Source organism: Ambystoma mexicanum, chromosome 12, assembly GCF_040938575.1.
Source record: "Ambystoma mexicanum isolate Mex_15411 chromosome 12, UKY_AmexF1_1, whole genome shotgun sequence".
Classification (NCBI taxonomy): Eukaryota; Metazoa; Chordata; class Amphibia; order Caudata; family Ambystomatidae; genus Ambystoma; species Ambystoma mexicanum.
This window is the reverse complement of record NC_090936.1, coordinates 421,557,660-421,575,438: the sequence shown is the minus strand read 5'-3', so window position 1 is coordinate 421,575,438 and position 17,779 is coordinate 421,557,660. Positions and strand designations below refer to the sequence as shown.

Genomic DNA, 17,779 nt, shown 5'->3' with positions numbered 1-17,779 from the left:
ATCTGTGTGGTGGCATGTGTCATGTATGTGTATTGGACATGCCACTCACAGCCTGATGTGTGATGCCAGTGCTACCCAACATGCTGCAAATGTGTTGCATATCCATCTTGCTCTCCCCAGTGTCTGCCTTTTTGACTCCACTTCCAACTCTTTGACAGTGCATGCATGGCAGGGTTATAGTCATGTGGAACATGTGTAAATCATGTACGGGATCTCTGGCTTGTCACGGCCTATCTGTGTGCTATGGTGATCATGCCGGTTTCCATTTGTTGTCTTTCATGTTTTTGCAGGTGATGACGCACTTGGTGCTGTTGAGGTTGAGGAGATGGTGCAGACCCAGGAGGAATCTCAGGCACGACCGGGCACCAGTGGGGGACGTGGTGTGGTGGTGGGTGAAAACCCAATGTTACTGCAGACCATACTGTCCAGGGGTGCCTCTGGGTGCACCTCCCCAGACCTCTATTCAGGTGCTGAGTCGGATGATGAGACTTATGTGCAGTCGCAGGTAAGTGTTTCTGGCAGGGATTCTGTTCTGTCCAACCCACCTGGACCAGGGGTAGAACCCTCTATGGGGATGTCAGTGTTGGTAGGTCCGCTTTTGGCGGTTACGGATGCAGGGTCACACTCCACAGCATCTGATCCTGTTCCTGGGCCAGCAGATCAGAGGGGGAATGCAGTCCTGCAGCCTCAGGCAGTGCTAGCACGGCAAGGCAGCAAGGTGCAGATCGCCTTGCCCCAAACAGGTGTGGTGCCCGTCGACGCGGTGGCCGTGCACCACCAGGCAATACTGTATGGGAAAACTCCATGTACGTTATGGCAACCCAACAGGCAGCATCAGTAGAAATGATGGCTCAGGCAATGGAGAGGGTGGCCACTTCCATTATCCCCCCTGAAAGGGAGAGGGAGCAACAACAGCAGGCAACAGACTCCATTTGCCAATCACACAGGGAAGACATGTTGGCGTCCAACAGGGACAGACGGGCGGCACTGGAGACTCTGCGCGAATCCATATCAATAGAGTCCCAGGGCCACAGGGAAGCCCTGAGGGTAGAACTACATAACCTCCGGCAGACTCTGGTTGCACTTGAGGCTTCCAGTAATTTAAGGGCAGAACAGCAGCTGGAGCAGCTCACACGTTCGCTCTCAGCTGAGCTTCATGCAACACGTGAGGAGATCCGGGCATCACGCGAGGCCATGCATGCAGAAATGCAGGCAACCCGTGATGTGCTGCATGGGGATCTCTGCACTTTAATCCTCCAGAATCAGACCTTCCAGACCCGCATGCTTGCTGCCATGGAGGACCATACCAGGGCTTTGCCTGGGCTGCCTCCGATAGTGCCACCGCCTCCTGATGCAGCAGCAGAGGATGAGCAGAGCGACAGCAGTTCTCCCACAATGGCATAGCCGTGCAGGCCATGAGCCCAAGGAGGTATTTTTTTCGCTACATCCACGCAGGTGAGTGTTGGTGTGCACCCTGTCCTCGAACCTCCTGGGTGGCCGCCCCCACCCGTCCCCCCCCCCCCCCCCCCCCCCAAGGCCATTTTTTTTTTTTTTTTTTTTTTTTACAGTGTGTTGCCTTGTGTTGCTCCCGTGGGCATCCACTGTATTCCGGCTGGGCACATGCAGACTTGTCCTGAATTTGGGTCAGATGCTTGGGTTCGTGAGACACACACCGCACCTGCTTCCCATTTTCATGGGCTTGCAAAAGGTGTGACCAAGTGACAGTGAATTACACAGTGACGTTGGGCTCCCATGAGCTGTGTGGGCAGTCTGTAGTCAATACTGTGTAGACATCCCTAGTGGATATTGTTGTTGTATTGTACACTGCATGGTGTATTGATATGTGCTTGTGCATTCATGTCTTCCTCCTAATCTGCAGGTTCCTTCCTCATGTCTTCACAAGGCCGTCTACTTTGCAGATGCAGTTCATGTTGTATGCAGTACACTGAGACATTTGCGTGGCAGCAACACTCTACAGTTGTAAGGGGTCGATGTGCTGGCGTATTCAGGTTGTAAAACTACCACTACTTGAACTTAGTACTGTCATGTTTTTGCATTTTTCCATGTTTTGTTGCAGCATTGTGTTGGTGGTAAGTATTTGGTAATGTGTGCTGTTAATTATACATTACTGGGAGCATATTGTGTGTGGGCAGTTTCCATTAGGGACAGTGTACTTTGTGACACTTGTGTCAGGTCTTGTGCATTGCTTTTTTTGCTTTCACATTGCATGACATGCCATGGTGTGTTTGGTGGTGGAGCTGGGGAGGGGTTAGGTGACATGGCGCTGTTCTCATGTTGTATTTAGCAAGGGGTAATGAATTTAGCAGCATAGATGTATGTCTTTTGATGACACAGCATTGGTGGTGTTTGGGTAGGTAGGGATGCACACAATGTAACACTTCCAGGTGACCAATCTCAGGCTGGTATGGTTGTGACAGTTGAGTGTCCCTTATGTCATCATCATTTATTGTCAGCTGGTATGTGCCAGGGCTGTGTGCACTTCACGGGGGTGTGATTTTATGTGAAGCAATTAGCCACCAGCTGCGTACAGGCTGCCTCACCACGTGCCCTTTCCCCTCCCATGCGCAGCGGGCGTGCATGTGGTTGGGGATGTGGGAGCACCACATGTCCACTGGCAGGCCCCGGCGTGTTGCAACGTTGTGCAGGACACATGCTGCCACTATGATCCTGCACACTACTGGGGGAGCATATAACAGCTGCCCACCAGACCGGTCAAGGGAGCGAAAGCGTGACTTGAGCACTCCGAATGTGCACTCCACTATGCCCCGGGTTGCAATATGGGCTGTGTTGTATCTTACCTCGGGTGGCGTGGTGGGGTTCCGAATTGGCGTCATCATGTGGGTGTTCAGAGGGTAGGCACTGTCCCCTGGGGAGGTGGTGATGGGCATCATTAGTGAGGTTGTGACATTACTCAGTATCTGACATGCATGCATGTATGTGCAGAGGCATTTATACTCACCAAGCAGCCATGTATCGCCATGCCGCCCAGCTTCTAGGTCCCGGTTTAGGGTTGACATTCTGTAGATGAAACTGTCGTGGGTGGACCCTGGATAGTTGGCATATACTGAGGTGATGATTCCCTTGGCATCACATACTACCTACACATTGTTGGAATGCCAGTGCTTGCGGTTTCTATAGATGTTCTCAGATGCCCTGGCGGGACGTAGAGCCACATGGGTGCAATCAATGGCAACTAGAATTGTGCCACCCCATAGAAATCCTGGACGGCAGCCTGCCTTTCTGCAGGTGTTCTGGGCAGGTATATGTGCCTGCGGACTGATGGGCGTGCAGTCATGATGGCCAACACCTGGTGTAGGCAGCGTGACTGCGGGGCCTGCGACACCCCCCCGCTATAGCACTTGTCCGCTGAAATGATCCAGTGGCCAAGAAGTGCAGTACATTGAGGACCTTCTCCAGGGGGCTGAGTGCTTGGGAGCACAGGGTGATGTGAGGTCATCCTCCCACTCACTCACCAGGTCGAGTATTATGTGAGGTGGAAACCTGTACCTCCCATACACCTGGTCATCAGGCATGCCAAAAAGGCTGGTTCTGGGTGTAAAAATTCTGGGCCTGACTATCCTCCTCCTCATCCTCCTCCTCCTCCTCCTCCTGCGGTATCCCACGACCACTGCTGCTAGGAACGGTATATTCATCTTGGCTTGTTTGTTGTTTGCGCGCACTTTTATGCTGCGCGGGTCCACGTACGCCTGCTTCCTGCAGGCGTACGTGTTTCCAGATTAGCGTGTCTTTTTTGGCGCACGCATTAGCCCCGTTCAATTCCATGAATACGTGTTGTAGATGCGCGTGTGGGCGTTCTGCGCATTTGCCTCCTGTACTTCCCCTGTGACGCCCACATTTTCACGCGTTGTTCCCCATTCCACGTGTTACACCCCCTGTTCCGCCTACTTTTGTTGTGTGCGCTTCGCTATGTGCGCTTAGTGCATGCTGTTTGGAGACGTGTGCGCCAGCGTGCGCCACACAGAATTTTAGCGCACATCCAGGGATTTACACGCGCACGGACTTCCATGAATCGCTGTGCGCGGGTTTCGCTGCGATTTTTGCACTTGCACTGCGATTCGCACGCTTTCGCCGAAAATTTCAGCGCACATTAATTCCATGAATCGGCCTGGTAATATGACCGGGGTATAGTGATACCTATGCAGGATTTTAAATTGAATTAATTTTAAACGAGAATGAAAGGTCACCTCCCGGGTGCATGCTCACATATGATTCCATCGCTGGTCCGCCAAATCGACCCCGAGGTCATCTGCCCATAAGCCTTTCATCCCATCAAACGAAGGAGTGGATTTATTTTGTAGCAATGTGTACAGTCTGGAGATCTTCCCTTTGAAGGAGGCAGTATTACATAGCTCAGCTAGGATAGGATCGTCAGGGGGCAACGTGGGAAACTCGGGTATCTAAGTTTAAGGAAACGGCGCAAGCCAGAGTGTTGGAGCCACGCAGCCGGCTTCCGTCGCAGTGTCAGGGGAAGATCCGGCCACTCAAGGAAATTATCCTTGGCAAACACATCGCGGGTCGACTCAAACCCAGCCTCAGCCCACCGCAACGCCATGGACGAAGGGATATGCGGGACCCCCGGCAGAAAGTTCCACAGAGGAAGTTGCCCATGGAATGGATAAGGAGTGTTGGTCAATTTTCCAGATCCTAACAAGGGCAATCGATGTGCTGGCTACCGGGTCATGAGAATTGCGTTCAGGGTGTAAAGGCGCAAGAATTAAGGATCAAACATCTCGTCCCTTTACCTCCAGTTGTTCTAGTCTAACATGTGGTGGGGGATCTGAGGTATTAAACCAATGTGAGGCAAATCGGGCTTGAGCAATGACCCAGTATTTAGTGAAATCAGGTGCAGCAAGCCCGCCTATATCAATAGGGGCCGTCAAGGTCCCCAGCTTAAGCCGGACTGCTCCAGAGTGCCATACAAAAAAGGGTTAACAATACGGGTCAGTTCCCGAAAAAAGTCCTCACCAGGCCACAGGGGTATATTAGTGAACCGGTAGAGTAACTGCGGGAGGACTATCATCTTCAGGATACCAATCCTACCAGCTAGGGAGATCGGGAGTCTTTCCCAGCCTGAAGCCTTCCCCGCGAGAATGGTTAGGTAATTCCCATAGTTGCTTTCATACAAAACATCAAAGTGTGGTGCCACCTCAACACCGAGGGAGGAGAACTTTGATTGAGCCCAGGTGAAGCCCTCCAGATCGGGGGGGGCATCGTGACATCAGTTAAGGGGAATAGAGTAGATTTAGCACAATTCACCATAAGGCCAGAGACATGCCCAAAGTGTAACACATCAGCGAGGATTGGAGCTAGATTGAGGGCAGGAGAACAGAAGTACAGTAAGGCGTCATTGGCATATAATGAAATGATATCAGGTAGACCGGCAATTCGCAGACCTCTATGCGCGTGGGAATGACGCATCAAATCCACCAATGGCTCAATGGCAAAAACCAGGGGGGAGAAGGGGCAGCCCTGCCTAGTGCCTCTAGCAATTTAGAACAGAGGGGAACAACTATCTGCAGTGCAGACCCTAGCTACCGGGTCGGAATAGAGCAACGCCACCCAGTAACGGAAAACAGGACCAAAATTAAACTTCGCCACAAGTAAGACCATGATACCGAATCAAATGCCTTTTGCATGTCAAGTGTGGCGGCCACCGCTTGAATTTTAGGATTAATTCTACTAATAATATTAAACAAGCGTCTCAGATTAAGGCAGGTTGAGCGCCCAGGAATGAACCCCGCCTGGTCCGCCTGATCAATATTTGTCATATATGGTGTCAACCGAAGGGCGAGTAATTTGGCATACATTTTCATGTCGCAATTAATAAGAGATAAGGACCGATACAAACCACACTGCATAGGATTTTTGCCGGGCTTAAGAAGGACAGTAATTATGGCCTCGCAGAGAGAGGTGGCAGTCTACCAGTACCACAGGACTCATCCCAAAGCGCCAGAAGATGGGGGATCAGACAGGGCTTGTATTGTTGGTAAAATTCCACGGGGAGCCCATCCGAGCCTGGTGCCTTACCCGGGGACAAGGAGTCAATAGCTAAGGAAATCTCCTCCGCCGTGACCGGTGCGTCTAAAAGATTACAGGTATCGGCTGAAAGGACCGAAAGGGGAAGGCCATCTAAGAATGTATCAACCTCGACAATAGTGGCGCAGTCAGCATTAGAGTAAAGAGACTCACAGAACGAGCGAAATTCAGAGTTGACGTCTTGTATTGACGTAGCCAGGGAGCCGTCGGGCCTTTGGATAGCAGCAATGCCCGGGGAGCCCAACTCCTGTCGGACCAGGCGAGCCAAGATCCGACCCGGCCGTTCCCCCTCCCCATACCTACGAGCCAGGCCAGGGCCATCAAGAAAGTTACGTTCCCGTTCCGCATGTGAGCGGAATGTATCGAGTGCAACACCTATGTCTGCAAGAATAGTGGGGGTTTGATGTGCTGAGTATTGAGCCTCGAGAGTGGATAAAGTTGATTTGCTCACACTGAGGTCCCTCCGGATCACTTTAAGGATTCCATTCTCCTTGGATATAGCAATGCCCCTAATGTAGGCCTTGAACGCCTCCCAAAGGGTGGCCTGCGATGAAACAGATCCTGTGTTTAAAGCAAAGTAATCAACTATGGCCGACTCGATCTCTGCCCTAAAGGCAGTATCACGCAGGGAGAGGGGTTTCAACCTCCACTGCCATGTTTTATTGAGGTCTGGCCCCCAGTCTAGGGAAACTGTCACCGGGGAGTGATCGGAAAGCGTCCTGGCCAAAACTGATAAGTGTGTCACATTCCTAACCAGTGTGTCTGAGATCAACCACCTGTCAATATGTGAGTGAGAATCATGTACCGAGGAGTAAAAGGAATGTGACCGAGACTCTGGGTACCTCAGTCTCCACACATCCACGATAAACAGCTGAGGGAGTAACTTAAGAATAGTGAGGGATACTTTGGACAGTTGACAGCGTTTGGAGCCCGATCTGTCAAGATCCACATCAAGAATGGCATTAAAATCGCCCTCCCAGATGATCGGAGTGAGAGGGAAGCCCGCTAGAAGGCAAGCCAAGTGTAAGTAAAACTCAGGTTCGTCAACATTGGGCCCATAGATATTGAGTAACAGAACCTCCCTATGTTGAAGAGTGCCATAAAGCAATATATATCTCCCATGGGGGTCGACATGAGAGACCTTGCATTGAAAATGGATGCTCCAGTGAATCAGGGTCATGACTGCACGGCTCTGGGTGGAGAAATCAGTATGATACCTCTGGGGCCCGCAAGTCTTAGCAAATATTTGACATTGCTCAGAGCGTGCATGCGTTTCCTGCAGGAACAGGATCTTCACACCATGCCTTTCGGTGTAGAGCTGCAGGTGCCGCATTTTCTTGTGGTTACCTAGCCCTCTCACATTCCAACTCATGAACGATAAGTCACTACTAACCATTCGAACAGGGGTGCAGAGTGAACAACCAAATTAGACGACCAGATCGCACGCGGCATAAAACCAAGGAGCTACAGATCTGGTATGGACCAGTATAGTTTGGACAGTGAATAGCTATGTATGCCCGCTCCACTCTATGCGTCAAGCATTTTTGAACAAAACTCCCCCTCACCCCACCCCCTCCCACATCCCTCCCCCAATCAGAGGAATGACAACCCCAATAACCAACACCCAAACAAAAAGCAGTGGCAACATCGCCTGGGGGCCTGTGAGCCGGCTTGGTGACGATGCTCCGAAAAAACAGGTGAACAATGCAGGATAATCTTGGTGCATAGAACAAAGCATTGTGAAAGGGTTGAGTGATCATCATAATAGGGAGCAAGACAACGACCCGCAGCAACTGATGAAGTGAACAGATGTATAAAACAACAGGCCGCCCCTCAGTAGGGGCCAGCAAACAACTGGACCCAACAAATGGACAAAACAGTTACAGAACGATGAAAACGTGGGTAGATTGGGCACCTTCACCCCGGGAAATATTCCTCGTTGAACTTGGAGGCCTCCTCAGGAATTGTGAAGAAAAAAATCTTGTTGGATTGTTCGATCCTCAGTTTGGCCGGGTATAGCATCGAGTATTTGACTTCCAACTCGCGAAGCCTCCTCTTGACCGCTAAGAAGGTCTTGCGCTCCTGCTGGACAGACACTGAGAAGTTGGGATACAGGTAAATCCTGGAGGATCCGAGTAGAAGGTCACCCTTAGCTCTCGCCGCCCTAAGAAGAGTATTATTATTATTTTATTATTATCCCTATTTCGGAAGTTAAGGACCCTCGCAATAATAGGGCGCGGGGGTGCACCAGGCCTGGGCTTCGCCGATAACGCACAATGAGTTTTTCTGAATTGCAAATTGCGGCGAGAGCTTGGGTGAATCAAGTAGCAACAGCCGGGTGCGCTCTACAAAGTCCTCCATGGGCTCATCAATGATGTCCTCCGGGACGCCAATAATGCAAAGGTTATTGCACCTAGAGCCCAATTCAAGGTCCTCGTTTTTTTTTTAGACTTCGTGCTTCTGCCTGGACAAGGAGGAGACCTCCGCTCTGAGGGAACCCAGATCATCCTCAACGGAGAGCACCCTCGTCTCAACCTCAGCCACTCGACCATCAGTCTTTTCAATATGAGCATTTATCGAGGAAATGGTGCCATTCATGTCATCCAGTTTGGAGTGCAAACCTCACGCATGAAGTCCATCACTGATTGCGGTTCCCCAGGGTCCGGGGATACTGAGGTGGAGGATCCGTGGCTGTGCGCTGCATCCAGTGGCCTGGGTGATATTTTGGTAAACATATTGATAGCGCTCTGCTTCTTCCCGGTACCCTTGGTCATGATGAGAGCTCGGGTATAGTAATGTTAAAAGGGCACAGCCAAGAGGATTGCTGAAGAGGGTCGAGACGGTGGAGCAGGCGACACGGCCAGTATCCGTAGACCGGCACCAGATGTGAAGGTCACCAAGAGCTGCACTTGCCGCAATACGACAGACAGGTGGCGACCAGGAGAATACCAACAAGTAGGTTGCACCAGGAAGGAGAACTGAGTGAACGTGAAGGAGGAGGTTGTGCAGATGCAGTGGCCGAGGTAAGAGGCAGGGATCATCCAGCAGTACGCAGCAGGTTGCCGGAGAAAAGGGTCCACCTGGCGCTAAGAGGTGGAGGGGGCTACTGTAACATAGCACTGCACTGAAGACGCAGCGAGGGCGCCCACACTCCCAGCCAAACGAATGCGCAGATGGTGGATTGCCTGGTCCGTATCCTAGTAGCAGTTGTTGGTAGGATCCCAGCCCGTATCAGTATAGAGCAGCACAGATGGGAGAGGGCAAGCCGATGAAGACCACAGGAGATATAATGAGGGGGATAGAGGGGGGAAATGGTCGACAAATGCTTTGTGTCTGGGTCCATATAGATAGATGAAGTAGCAGGGTAGAAGCTGCACCAGTGAAGGGGGGTATCCCGGTGACACTCCGGAGCAAAACCAATTGAGAAGAAGGGAGCCCAGGCGAGGGAGTTGGCCTGGGGCGCAACACCACCAGGAACCCCCACGCCCCCGCCCAACGCCACGTGAAGAGGGCTGCAGGAGGCCCCAGCCAGGGGAGTGACAGCCCCCACCGAACAAAGACAGGACCTGAATGAAGCCACCCCCCAGCGGGGTGCGAGGTGTCAGGGACCACGGCGCAGGAGACTCACCACCGTTATGACGTGCCGCCGCACCAGGCCTCTCCCCTCACTTTCCGTCCCCGGAAAACCACTGAGGCAGAGCGCGGCCCCGGCACCACGCGACAGCCCGTCTCCAGGCCGGGGGAGGGGGGTGAGGGAGCAGCACCCACCGGTCCGGGTATGGAGAAGCAGGCGGCAAGCGTTCCATAGTATCGGGGAACGGAGATGGGTGAGCCCCTCCTCCACCGCAGGCCCGTCAGCCCCGGCGCCGCGCAGGAATCAGCCCGACCGCTCCAGAGCCAAGGAGCGGGCAGGAACATCAGTGGCCAGCGGGCCGAAGCAGGGAGCCAAGTCTCAGGTAGGGAGCAGAGTTGTGGGCTCTCAGTTGGGCGAACGGTGTCGGAAGGTGTAAGGACCCCTTCCCTGTAATGCGGCCACCAGTAGTACTCAGAACCCGCCAATATTTACAAGGATCTGGCCACCTCGTCGGAGCCCGCAAACTAGTCAGCCATCTTCGACGCCGCGCAACAGCACCCCCCCATTACCAAGTGATTTTGAAGGAATAATGAATCATGAGAAAAGTGCCAAGTATTGGGGTAAATCCAACAGCATATATAGAACACTCAATTAAACAAAAGGTATGGAAATCAGGTGAAATTGTAGCACAAGTGCAAAACGAATAACGTGCTATGTTGAAAGGAGTGAAATTTGTTGCAAACATTAAGAAACAAAGTGAAAGCTGTTATGAACATTTATGAACTGAATGAAAAGCCATTATAAAAAACAAGTTGTTGAACTCAAGAGGGGCAAGGTGAATGTAAGGTGGTGAAAGAAGATATACACTATCAACCAATTTGAATGCAAGTTATAACAAAAACCAAAACAATGCCAATATATAAATGGTGATTAAGCCCCAAAGCTGTCAGAAAGACACCACAGCAAATGTTAAGTGCTGACACTGTCTGGGTGCAAAGCCAGTGTTAATCAAGCAGGAGTAAGAGCATCACTACATGCCAAAGGTTATCAGTTGCATGACCTGTAATGGCTGGACCGTGTGGTCTGACAACTGCGCCTAGACCGAGTAGCCTAACCTGGGAAAGAGCCAAGAGTCCAAAGACGAACGCTGTGTGATATAAATGCTGAAGTGAAAGAGAGAATTTATTTTGATACTAGTCAAAAGGAGTAGCAGTTGGAACTGTACAATATTGGTGAAAATCAAGAGACTTGAACCATCTTGAAACTGTGTCTATCTTGGGGTGGGGAACCCTGAGATATCCTGAAACTGTGCTAATCTTGGGCAAGGGAACCCTGAAATATACTGGAACTGTGGCAAACTCTGGGAGGAGACCGCTGAGATATCTTGGAATTGTGTTACACTTGGGGGAAGGGAAACCCAAGTCCTTTTTGTGGAAGTAAATGAACTTGGGGAAGGGGAAGCAAACCAAGCCTGAGCTGGAAGAAGCTCAGAACTTTATTTTGAACACTGTTTCTTTTAGTGCTGCTATCTCGACACATTGTATGTCTTTAGTTGTGATGCCAAGTATAGGTTTTGGACACAGACAGACTTTTAAGTTGAACTCACAGACACAGACAATCCTTAGTTTCTTTAGGTAGGGAAATCCCACCTTAGCGTAGGACAAGTTAGGCCTTAATCCATCATGTGTGAGGTCAGCATCATGGAAGGAGACACAGACAGCAGATTCAAAGTTGAACAAATCATTATTAAAGAAAATGTCAGGATGGTATAAGGCCGAACTTGCCCTATACCAAGGTGGGATTTCTCTACCGAAGGAAACGAAGGAAAGTCTGTGTCAGAATGTTCAACTGAAAAGTCTGTCTGTGTCCAAAACGTATGCTTGCCCTCCTAACTAATACGAAAAAATGTGCCTCATTATGAATGTGGCGGTAAGGCAACAACGGCGCCGTTAGTGCTACCGACGCCGTTGTTACCATACCGCCACATTACAAGTTCTGCTTGCGGGTGCCACACTGCACGCCTGGTCTGACCAGGCGTGCAGAGCGGCACCCACGAGCAGAACCCGTGTTTGCATCGGCACGTGCAACCATGCTCCCCACCCCCATTCTGCCCTATGGGGCGGAATGGGGATCGGGAGCCCGGCCACACCGGCACCCGCGAATGGGCCATTACCGGCCCCTTCAACTCGTAATGGGCTGGTTATGGCCCATTCGTGGGTGCCGGTAGCGAGTTTGGCGGTAGTCGTGGCTACCGCCAAACTCGTAATGAGGCCTAATGTGTAGGGATGTCAACCATAAACTAAGCAGCAATTAAAAATAAGTTCTGAGCTATTTTCCAGCTCTGGCTTATTCTTCAGCTACTCCCCCCGCCCCCAATGTCAATAAATTCAACACAATGTTCAATTTACCTTTGTGTAGACATGAAGAAATAGAGTTCCACACTTTTGCAATGATTAGGGTGCCCTTCCCCAAGTTCAATACAGTTCCAGGTTAACAGTTCCAAGAAACCAATACTTAGGGTTTTGTTCCCCAAGTTCAATGTTCAAATATAACACAAAAAGAAGTATCTTGAAGCTCTATCTGTAGACTGGTTTTTCAGAAGACTTTATAACTCAGGGCTCCCTTCCCCAAGTCTAATATTCACTGTCTGTTTTCCTTCTTTCACCACAGCAAACTTCCTTGTTATCCTTTTAGGGGTTGCGTGGTCTTGGCACAGTTTTAGACAACACGGACCACACATTTCAGGTCACGCAACGAGGAGCCTAGCATTTGCTTTCAATAGTTCTTGATTCACCATATTATTGTTCTCTGGTCTTGGTGCAGTTTCAGACCACACGGTTCGCCCACTACAGGTCATGCAAACAGGAACGTCCAGGGTTCTTTCAGAGTTCAATAGTTTGATCGACAGACAGTTTAAGTCGCAGCTTCACATCATTGTCACATATGCTGTTTGTTAATCTGGATTCTGCTTTATTCAAAGTTTCTTGCATTCAGATAAGTAGTTCAGTTTACCAAAGATGTCGCTTTCACTTATAAATGTGACTTTCACTTCGGTAAGTTACTTTCACTTCGGTATTCAATAAGGGTTACTGTTGCTTAAATAACTGTCTTCTTACTTGTTTTATTCAATGCAGTAAGTAAGTAAAGGACATTCATTTATTTGTTCAATAAGGATAGCTGTGCATGTGCCATTCAGTTCGGTATTCAATAAAGTTATTTGTGTTGATTTCATTTGACTCTGTATTCAATAAAGATGACTTTCATTCCTTTTGTTGTCCATGTGTTGTAGATTAATTTGATTCCATACCCAGCTATTGTATTCACAGGTTTTTGGAGCTCCCCTGTGAGTAAAGTGTCCCTGACACTTACCCGGGCATTGCCACTCCTCCACATGGCTTCTCTCCTACTACGGGAAAGCCAGCTTGCCGAGTGCTTCTCGCAGCACTCTCCAGCGATCATGCTGAGCCTCGCTGGCGTGGTCTGACAGCTCCAGCGTTTCGTCTTTTCTCCAGGGGCTTCTCTGACCTGTACTATTCCTCTAGCAGGTTTCCCAAGGACTCTGCAGGCGTTGTGGCGTCTTTGCTTCTCCTGCTCTCGCACCGCTCCTTTTTCCACTGTTCTCCTTGCAGCTTCATAGTTCCACCTTTTATAGAGCTGTGGTCCAATAATGGACTGTGGGTGTGTACCATCAATTACTGTTGCCCGACTCTCATTAGTAGTACATGCCTGACCTTCATATATCTTCTTCGGCCCCAAAATGTTTAGCAGAGGTAATCTCTACTACTCTCAGTTGCTTCCTCTTCGTCTCAGTACTTAAATATATTTTAAAGGTGGGATGAAGTGGACCACTTTTATAATGTCCCATAAAGGTTGGGGGAAGTTAGATTAGTTATCATGAGGATAAGGGGGATACCATGATTTGTTATGAAGTATCTCCTGCCTACTCTTTTTCCTCCTCTGTTTAACATGTTTGGTTTGATAATGTCATAATGACAACTCTTGGCTTGGATCTTGGCCCTCTTCTAACCGGCCCCACCCAATGGACCCGGTCCAGGACTATGCCATCACTTGCAATCTCTGGAAATATTGTAAGGCAGACCTCTTGGACCCATTTTCTTAGGATTTACCTTCCACTCCTTCCGCTGCCCCCCTTATCTGAGGGATAATCACGATGGTGTCTGTTCTCCAAGTCCTCGATGGTGGTGACCAGGAGGGTCATATCCTGCTTGGCGCTGGCCAGCTCTCCCTGGAGGTGTAGCATATCTTCCTGGAGGGACTGCACTGAGGTTTTCATGTCTTCCACCCTTGAGTTCAGTTGTTTCGTGTCTCTCACTAGATCTGCAATCGATTTCCTGATCTCCTCTGTCACACTCTTCACTCCTGCTCTTACCTACTGTCAGCTCCTTCTTTAGCGTCTTCAGGCACTCCATCAAATCAGATTTGGAGAGTCCCTGCAAAGCCTCCATGACTTTCTTCCCTGAAGACACCACCTCCTGTGGATCTGTCATTCCTGCGATTCTGCGCACCCCCCAACTTTGGCTTGTTGCTGGCTTGCAGGCCAAAATGAGTTTAGTGTCCAGCCTCAGCACAACGACTTGCGAAGTGACATCCGCTCCCAACTTGCTCAACAGTGGGCCTCCACCCCTATATGCTGTCTCTTCCACAGCACTCAACAGTGGGCCTCCACCAGCCGTTTTACACTCCTCGCTTCTATTGGGCTTCTGCTTGCTGCAGTCCACTGCTAGATTCCCCTAGGACTTCTCACCCCTCCAAGGGCTCTCCCTGAATTGCAGATTCAGGCCTCCAAACAACTACTCTTGCCTCTCACTTCTCTACGCCAAATTCCTCCTCCACCAGATCACCACAGACTCTCTTTGCGCTCCACCAGTGGTCGGCACTCCCTTAGGCCCACCCAGTTATCTCATTCACTACTCTAGAGTGGGCGCTGTCCGTGCCTCAACTCCCTCCGAGACTTCCACAGCTCCAGTGTAGACCTCCAGTGTAGACTTCCTCTGTGCCCGTCGAGCCTTCAGCTGGCGGTCTGTCTTCTGCTGCAGGCGTGCAAGCAATCACCTGCTTCTTCACCAGGTGCCCCTCCACCCCACATCCATGAATGGGCAGCCTTAACCAAGGCTCCAGACCTCCACCGCGGCTCAGATTCCTCCACGTTGCAAGGGTAGCCCTTATAGTCAGCTCTTCTCTAGGTGCGGTGGGCTGCCGTCGTGACTCGCAGGCCACTCCACTACTGCCACGTGGTCCAGGAGCCACACCAATCACGCCCCATGATCGGGCTCCCCGGGAGTCACTGTGGAGCCGGCGGTGCAGCACAACTTCAGCTGCTCATGTTTGCCTGACTAGTCAGCTCCTTTCCGTGTGCTCTGGGCCCACGCCCCGCCGGTCGCACCACTACAGCAGGACAATCCGGAGGCACACACCAAACACAACCCGGGATCGGGCTCCACAAATACATCATAATGTTTAGCACTTGCCATGAGGATGTGAAAATGCACGGTATGGATTTCTAAAAGTTTTAAGTGGAAAAAAATAAACAAGCATGCAGCATTAGCAACAGTGCTGTACCTTCATATGCATCCAACAGATCCAAAACCCCAGTAGCGCTTCAATGATCTAATGCTACACATCCACATACGACATAAGTTGATACCCTGTGTCCTCACAAGAGACATACCAAGCACTGTTTCTCCACATTGGTTATGAAACCAAAAACATCAAGGAAAAGATACACAAGTGTGGCTTTACCGATTCAAAGATCACGTAAACAAGTGTGACTATCGCCAGCTCTTCTTACAATCATCTAAACGTTAGACAGACAGCTAGGCTGCCACTTACCCATCACTAAACACCCAAATACAGCGAGTGCAAATAAAACAATGCTCCAGCAACCAACTCGGAACTAAAAAATGTAACCGTCCTGAATATTTACAATTCTACTGCTGCTTTATATCTGAGCACTGGGGCATGAGACCCTCTCCTTCTTTCAGTACAAATGAAACATGTTGACTGAACCCACATGCCTATGCAATTGCAATGTTTTTCAATGTTAATAAATAGGCCTAACTGAGCAATGGCTGTGGTCTGATCATATGTAAATTATAAAGCCAATCTCTAAAATTGCAGTGGCCTACAAAAGCATTAAAAAAAGTATTTAAAAAAACAAATTGAGACATTATAGCCTCGTTTACCCTGTCTATTGATGATCACTCTGCCATCCTGGTTTGTACTGGTGAGCGCAGAGAGAAACCCTTCAATTAGCATAAGGGGAGAAGCCATGCGGGGCTGTACATTCTCAAACACTTCTTCTGGCCTGGCATCAGCGATAGCTTGAAAGGAAAGAAAAAAAGGCATTAAAAAAACGATGTTGGAAACAATCTATTGAAAAATGTAGCAAGGTATTTGCCCAAAAAGGGAAGAAGAGTGAACAGTAGCAAAACACAAGGCTGACAGCGCAACCAGAGTATGTTTTAATCTGACACAGCCTATGTGGAAAATATTGATTGCCATCAAGTGGCTGAATTCCACAAGGCATGGTTGAACCAGGAAAAGGGACATGGGTCCCCCTGCTACCAACACTGATGTGCATTCTTTACAAGTGCTAAAGAAGGTTCGGTATCAAGGGCAACGCCTACTCACAGTAATTAAGGCAGATCTCATTCTGGGTATAACTAGAAAAGGTAAACATAGCAACTATTACAGTAAAGGGCACTGAATACCAATCAAATCTTCATTTTACAGGACTTCTACCATGGAAAGTTGACAATTATTTTATTACGCAGCTCAAACTCTGTGATCACGTCTCCCCTGTGCGGCCTAAGAAATAGCTACTAGAAGTATAAATTAAAAAACAGGATGACCAACGTAAAACCACTCTAAACACTCTTAACGCAGTCATGCCCTTCAAAGCCGATGGGAAAAATATGATATAAAGTGGGTGCATTTATAGAGCACCATATGCTTGTAAAGGGCTTCATATAAACACAGGCACATTGAGAAATACCATTCAGTAGCACCTGGGTTTTACCTTTCAGCAAGTGGCATAAATTAAGCAGAATCCACAAGCTATACTGTTTAATTGCTCCTTGAGATGGCATGGTGAATCTGTTGACCTGCCAGTGCAGCAACAACAAAAAACATTTTCTTGGAGCACTTGATGGTGAGCCAAAGTTGTAACTAAGTTCACCTTCCAATTGGACACTGAAAAATAGTTAATTTAGGGAATTAACATACATTCTAATGTCATCAAAACTGTCAATTCACCTTCTCCGCTGGCCTTATGGTTCAGTCCCTGAAGGAAACTATGGAATCCAGCCATCTTTTGGCTCTCCTTATTAGTTGTAACTGCAGCAGTTCCTCCATACCTCTCCACAAAGCCAAACATCTTCCAAAGAAAAGGCAATTCATTAATGCGACAGATTTTATTTAGGCAAACAATCACAACAAATAAAAAATAATTACTACTGATTAACATTAATTATCAATATATTGATCTGGAATCTCAGTCATTAAACTAATCTGTTCCGTTAATTAACCTTTGAAAATATTGACATCACACATGCGCAGTACAATGGCTTAGATAACGCAGGCTGCCTATCATGTAGGTAGAGGAGTTATCTTATAACATTTGCATAAATTCAACTGTATGCAAGCACACATCTCTCATATGTAAATGTAAATACTACTCGTGTGCGTCTTTTCTTTTATTCATCCACAAAGTGCAATTATTTACAGATGTATTACCCAAATCATTCATAAACTGCATTTTGGTTTCCGACACAAAAATGGAGAGCAAAATAAATAGGTAGTAGGAGCATGCATACAAGGAAGGTGGGGTGGAAAACGATGGAAGTATGAGCGAGGGATCCCCCACATAAGGAGCAGGAATGGGTGAACATGCTATAACAAACAAACAATTAAAAGAGAAGGGAACAATACACTTTGATTTCTTCAATTATGTCAAATGTTTACCGTTCCAGCAGGACGGCCTGACATATGAGGCAACCCCTGGAGTATAATGGTAAGCGGTCTGAAGAAAATACAAATGCACATTCAAAAAACGAAGTGGCAGCACTCGGCATATAGTTGAGCATGTATCCCTAGCATAGGAGGGCG

At 49.0% G+C, this 17,779-nt stretch overlaps 1 protein-coding gene across 3 annotated transcripts in view; it reads right to left on the bottom strand.

The window, feature by feature from the left end:
- The window catches only part of DDX11 (DEAD/H-box helicase 11), a 1,292,375-nt gene that overhangs the window by 345,259 nt on the left and 929,337 nt on the right, over positions 1-17,779 (bottom strand). For all 3 annotated transcript variants that reach the window (XM_069628571.1, XM_069628573.1, XM_069628572.1), the window contains 2 exons: positions 16,928-17,048; positions 15,856-15,993 (listed from right to left, as the gene is read on the bottom strand). In XM_069628571.1, the coding sequence (XP_069484672.1) occupies positions 15,856-15,993; positions 16,928-17,048 (259 nt within the window). The remainder of the gene's footprint in view (positions 1-15,855; positions 15,994-16,927; positions 17,049-17,779) is intronic.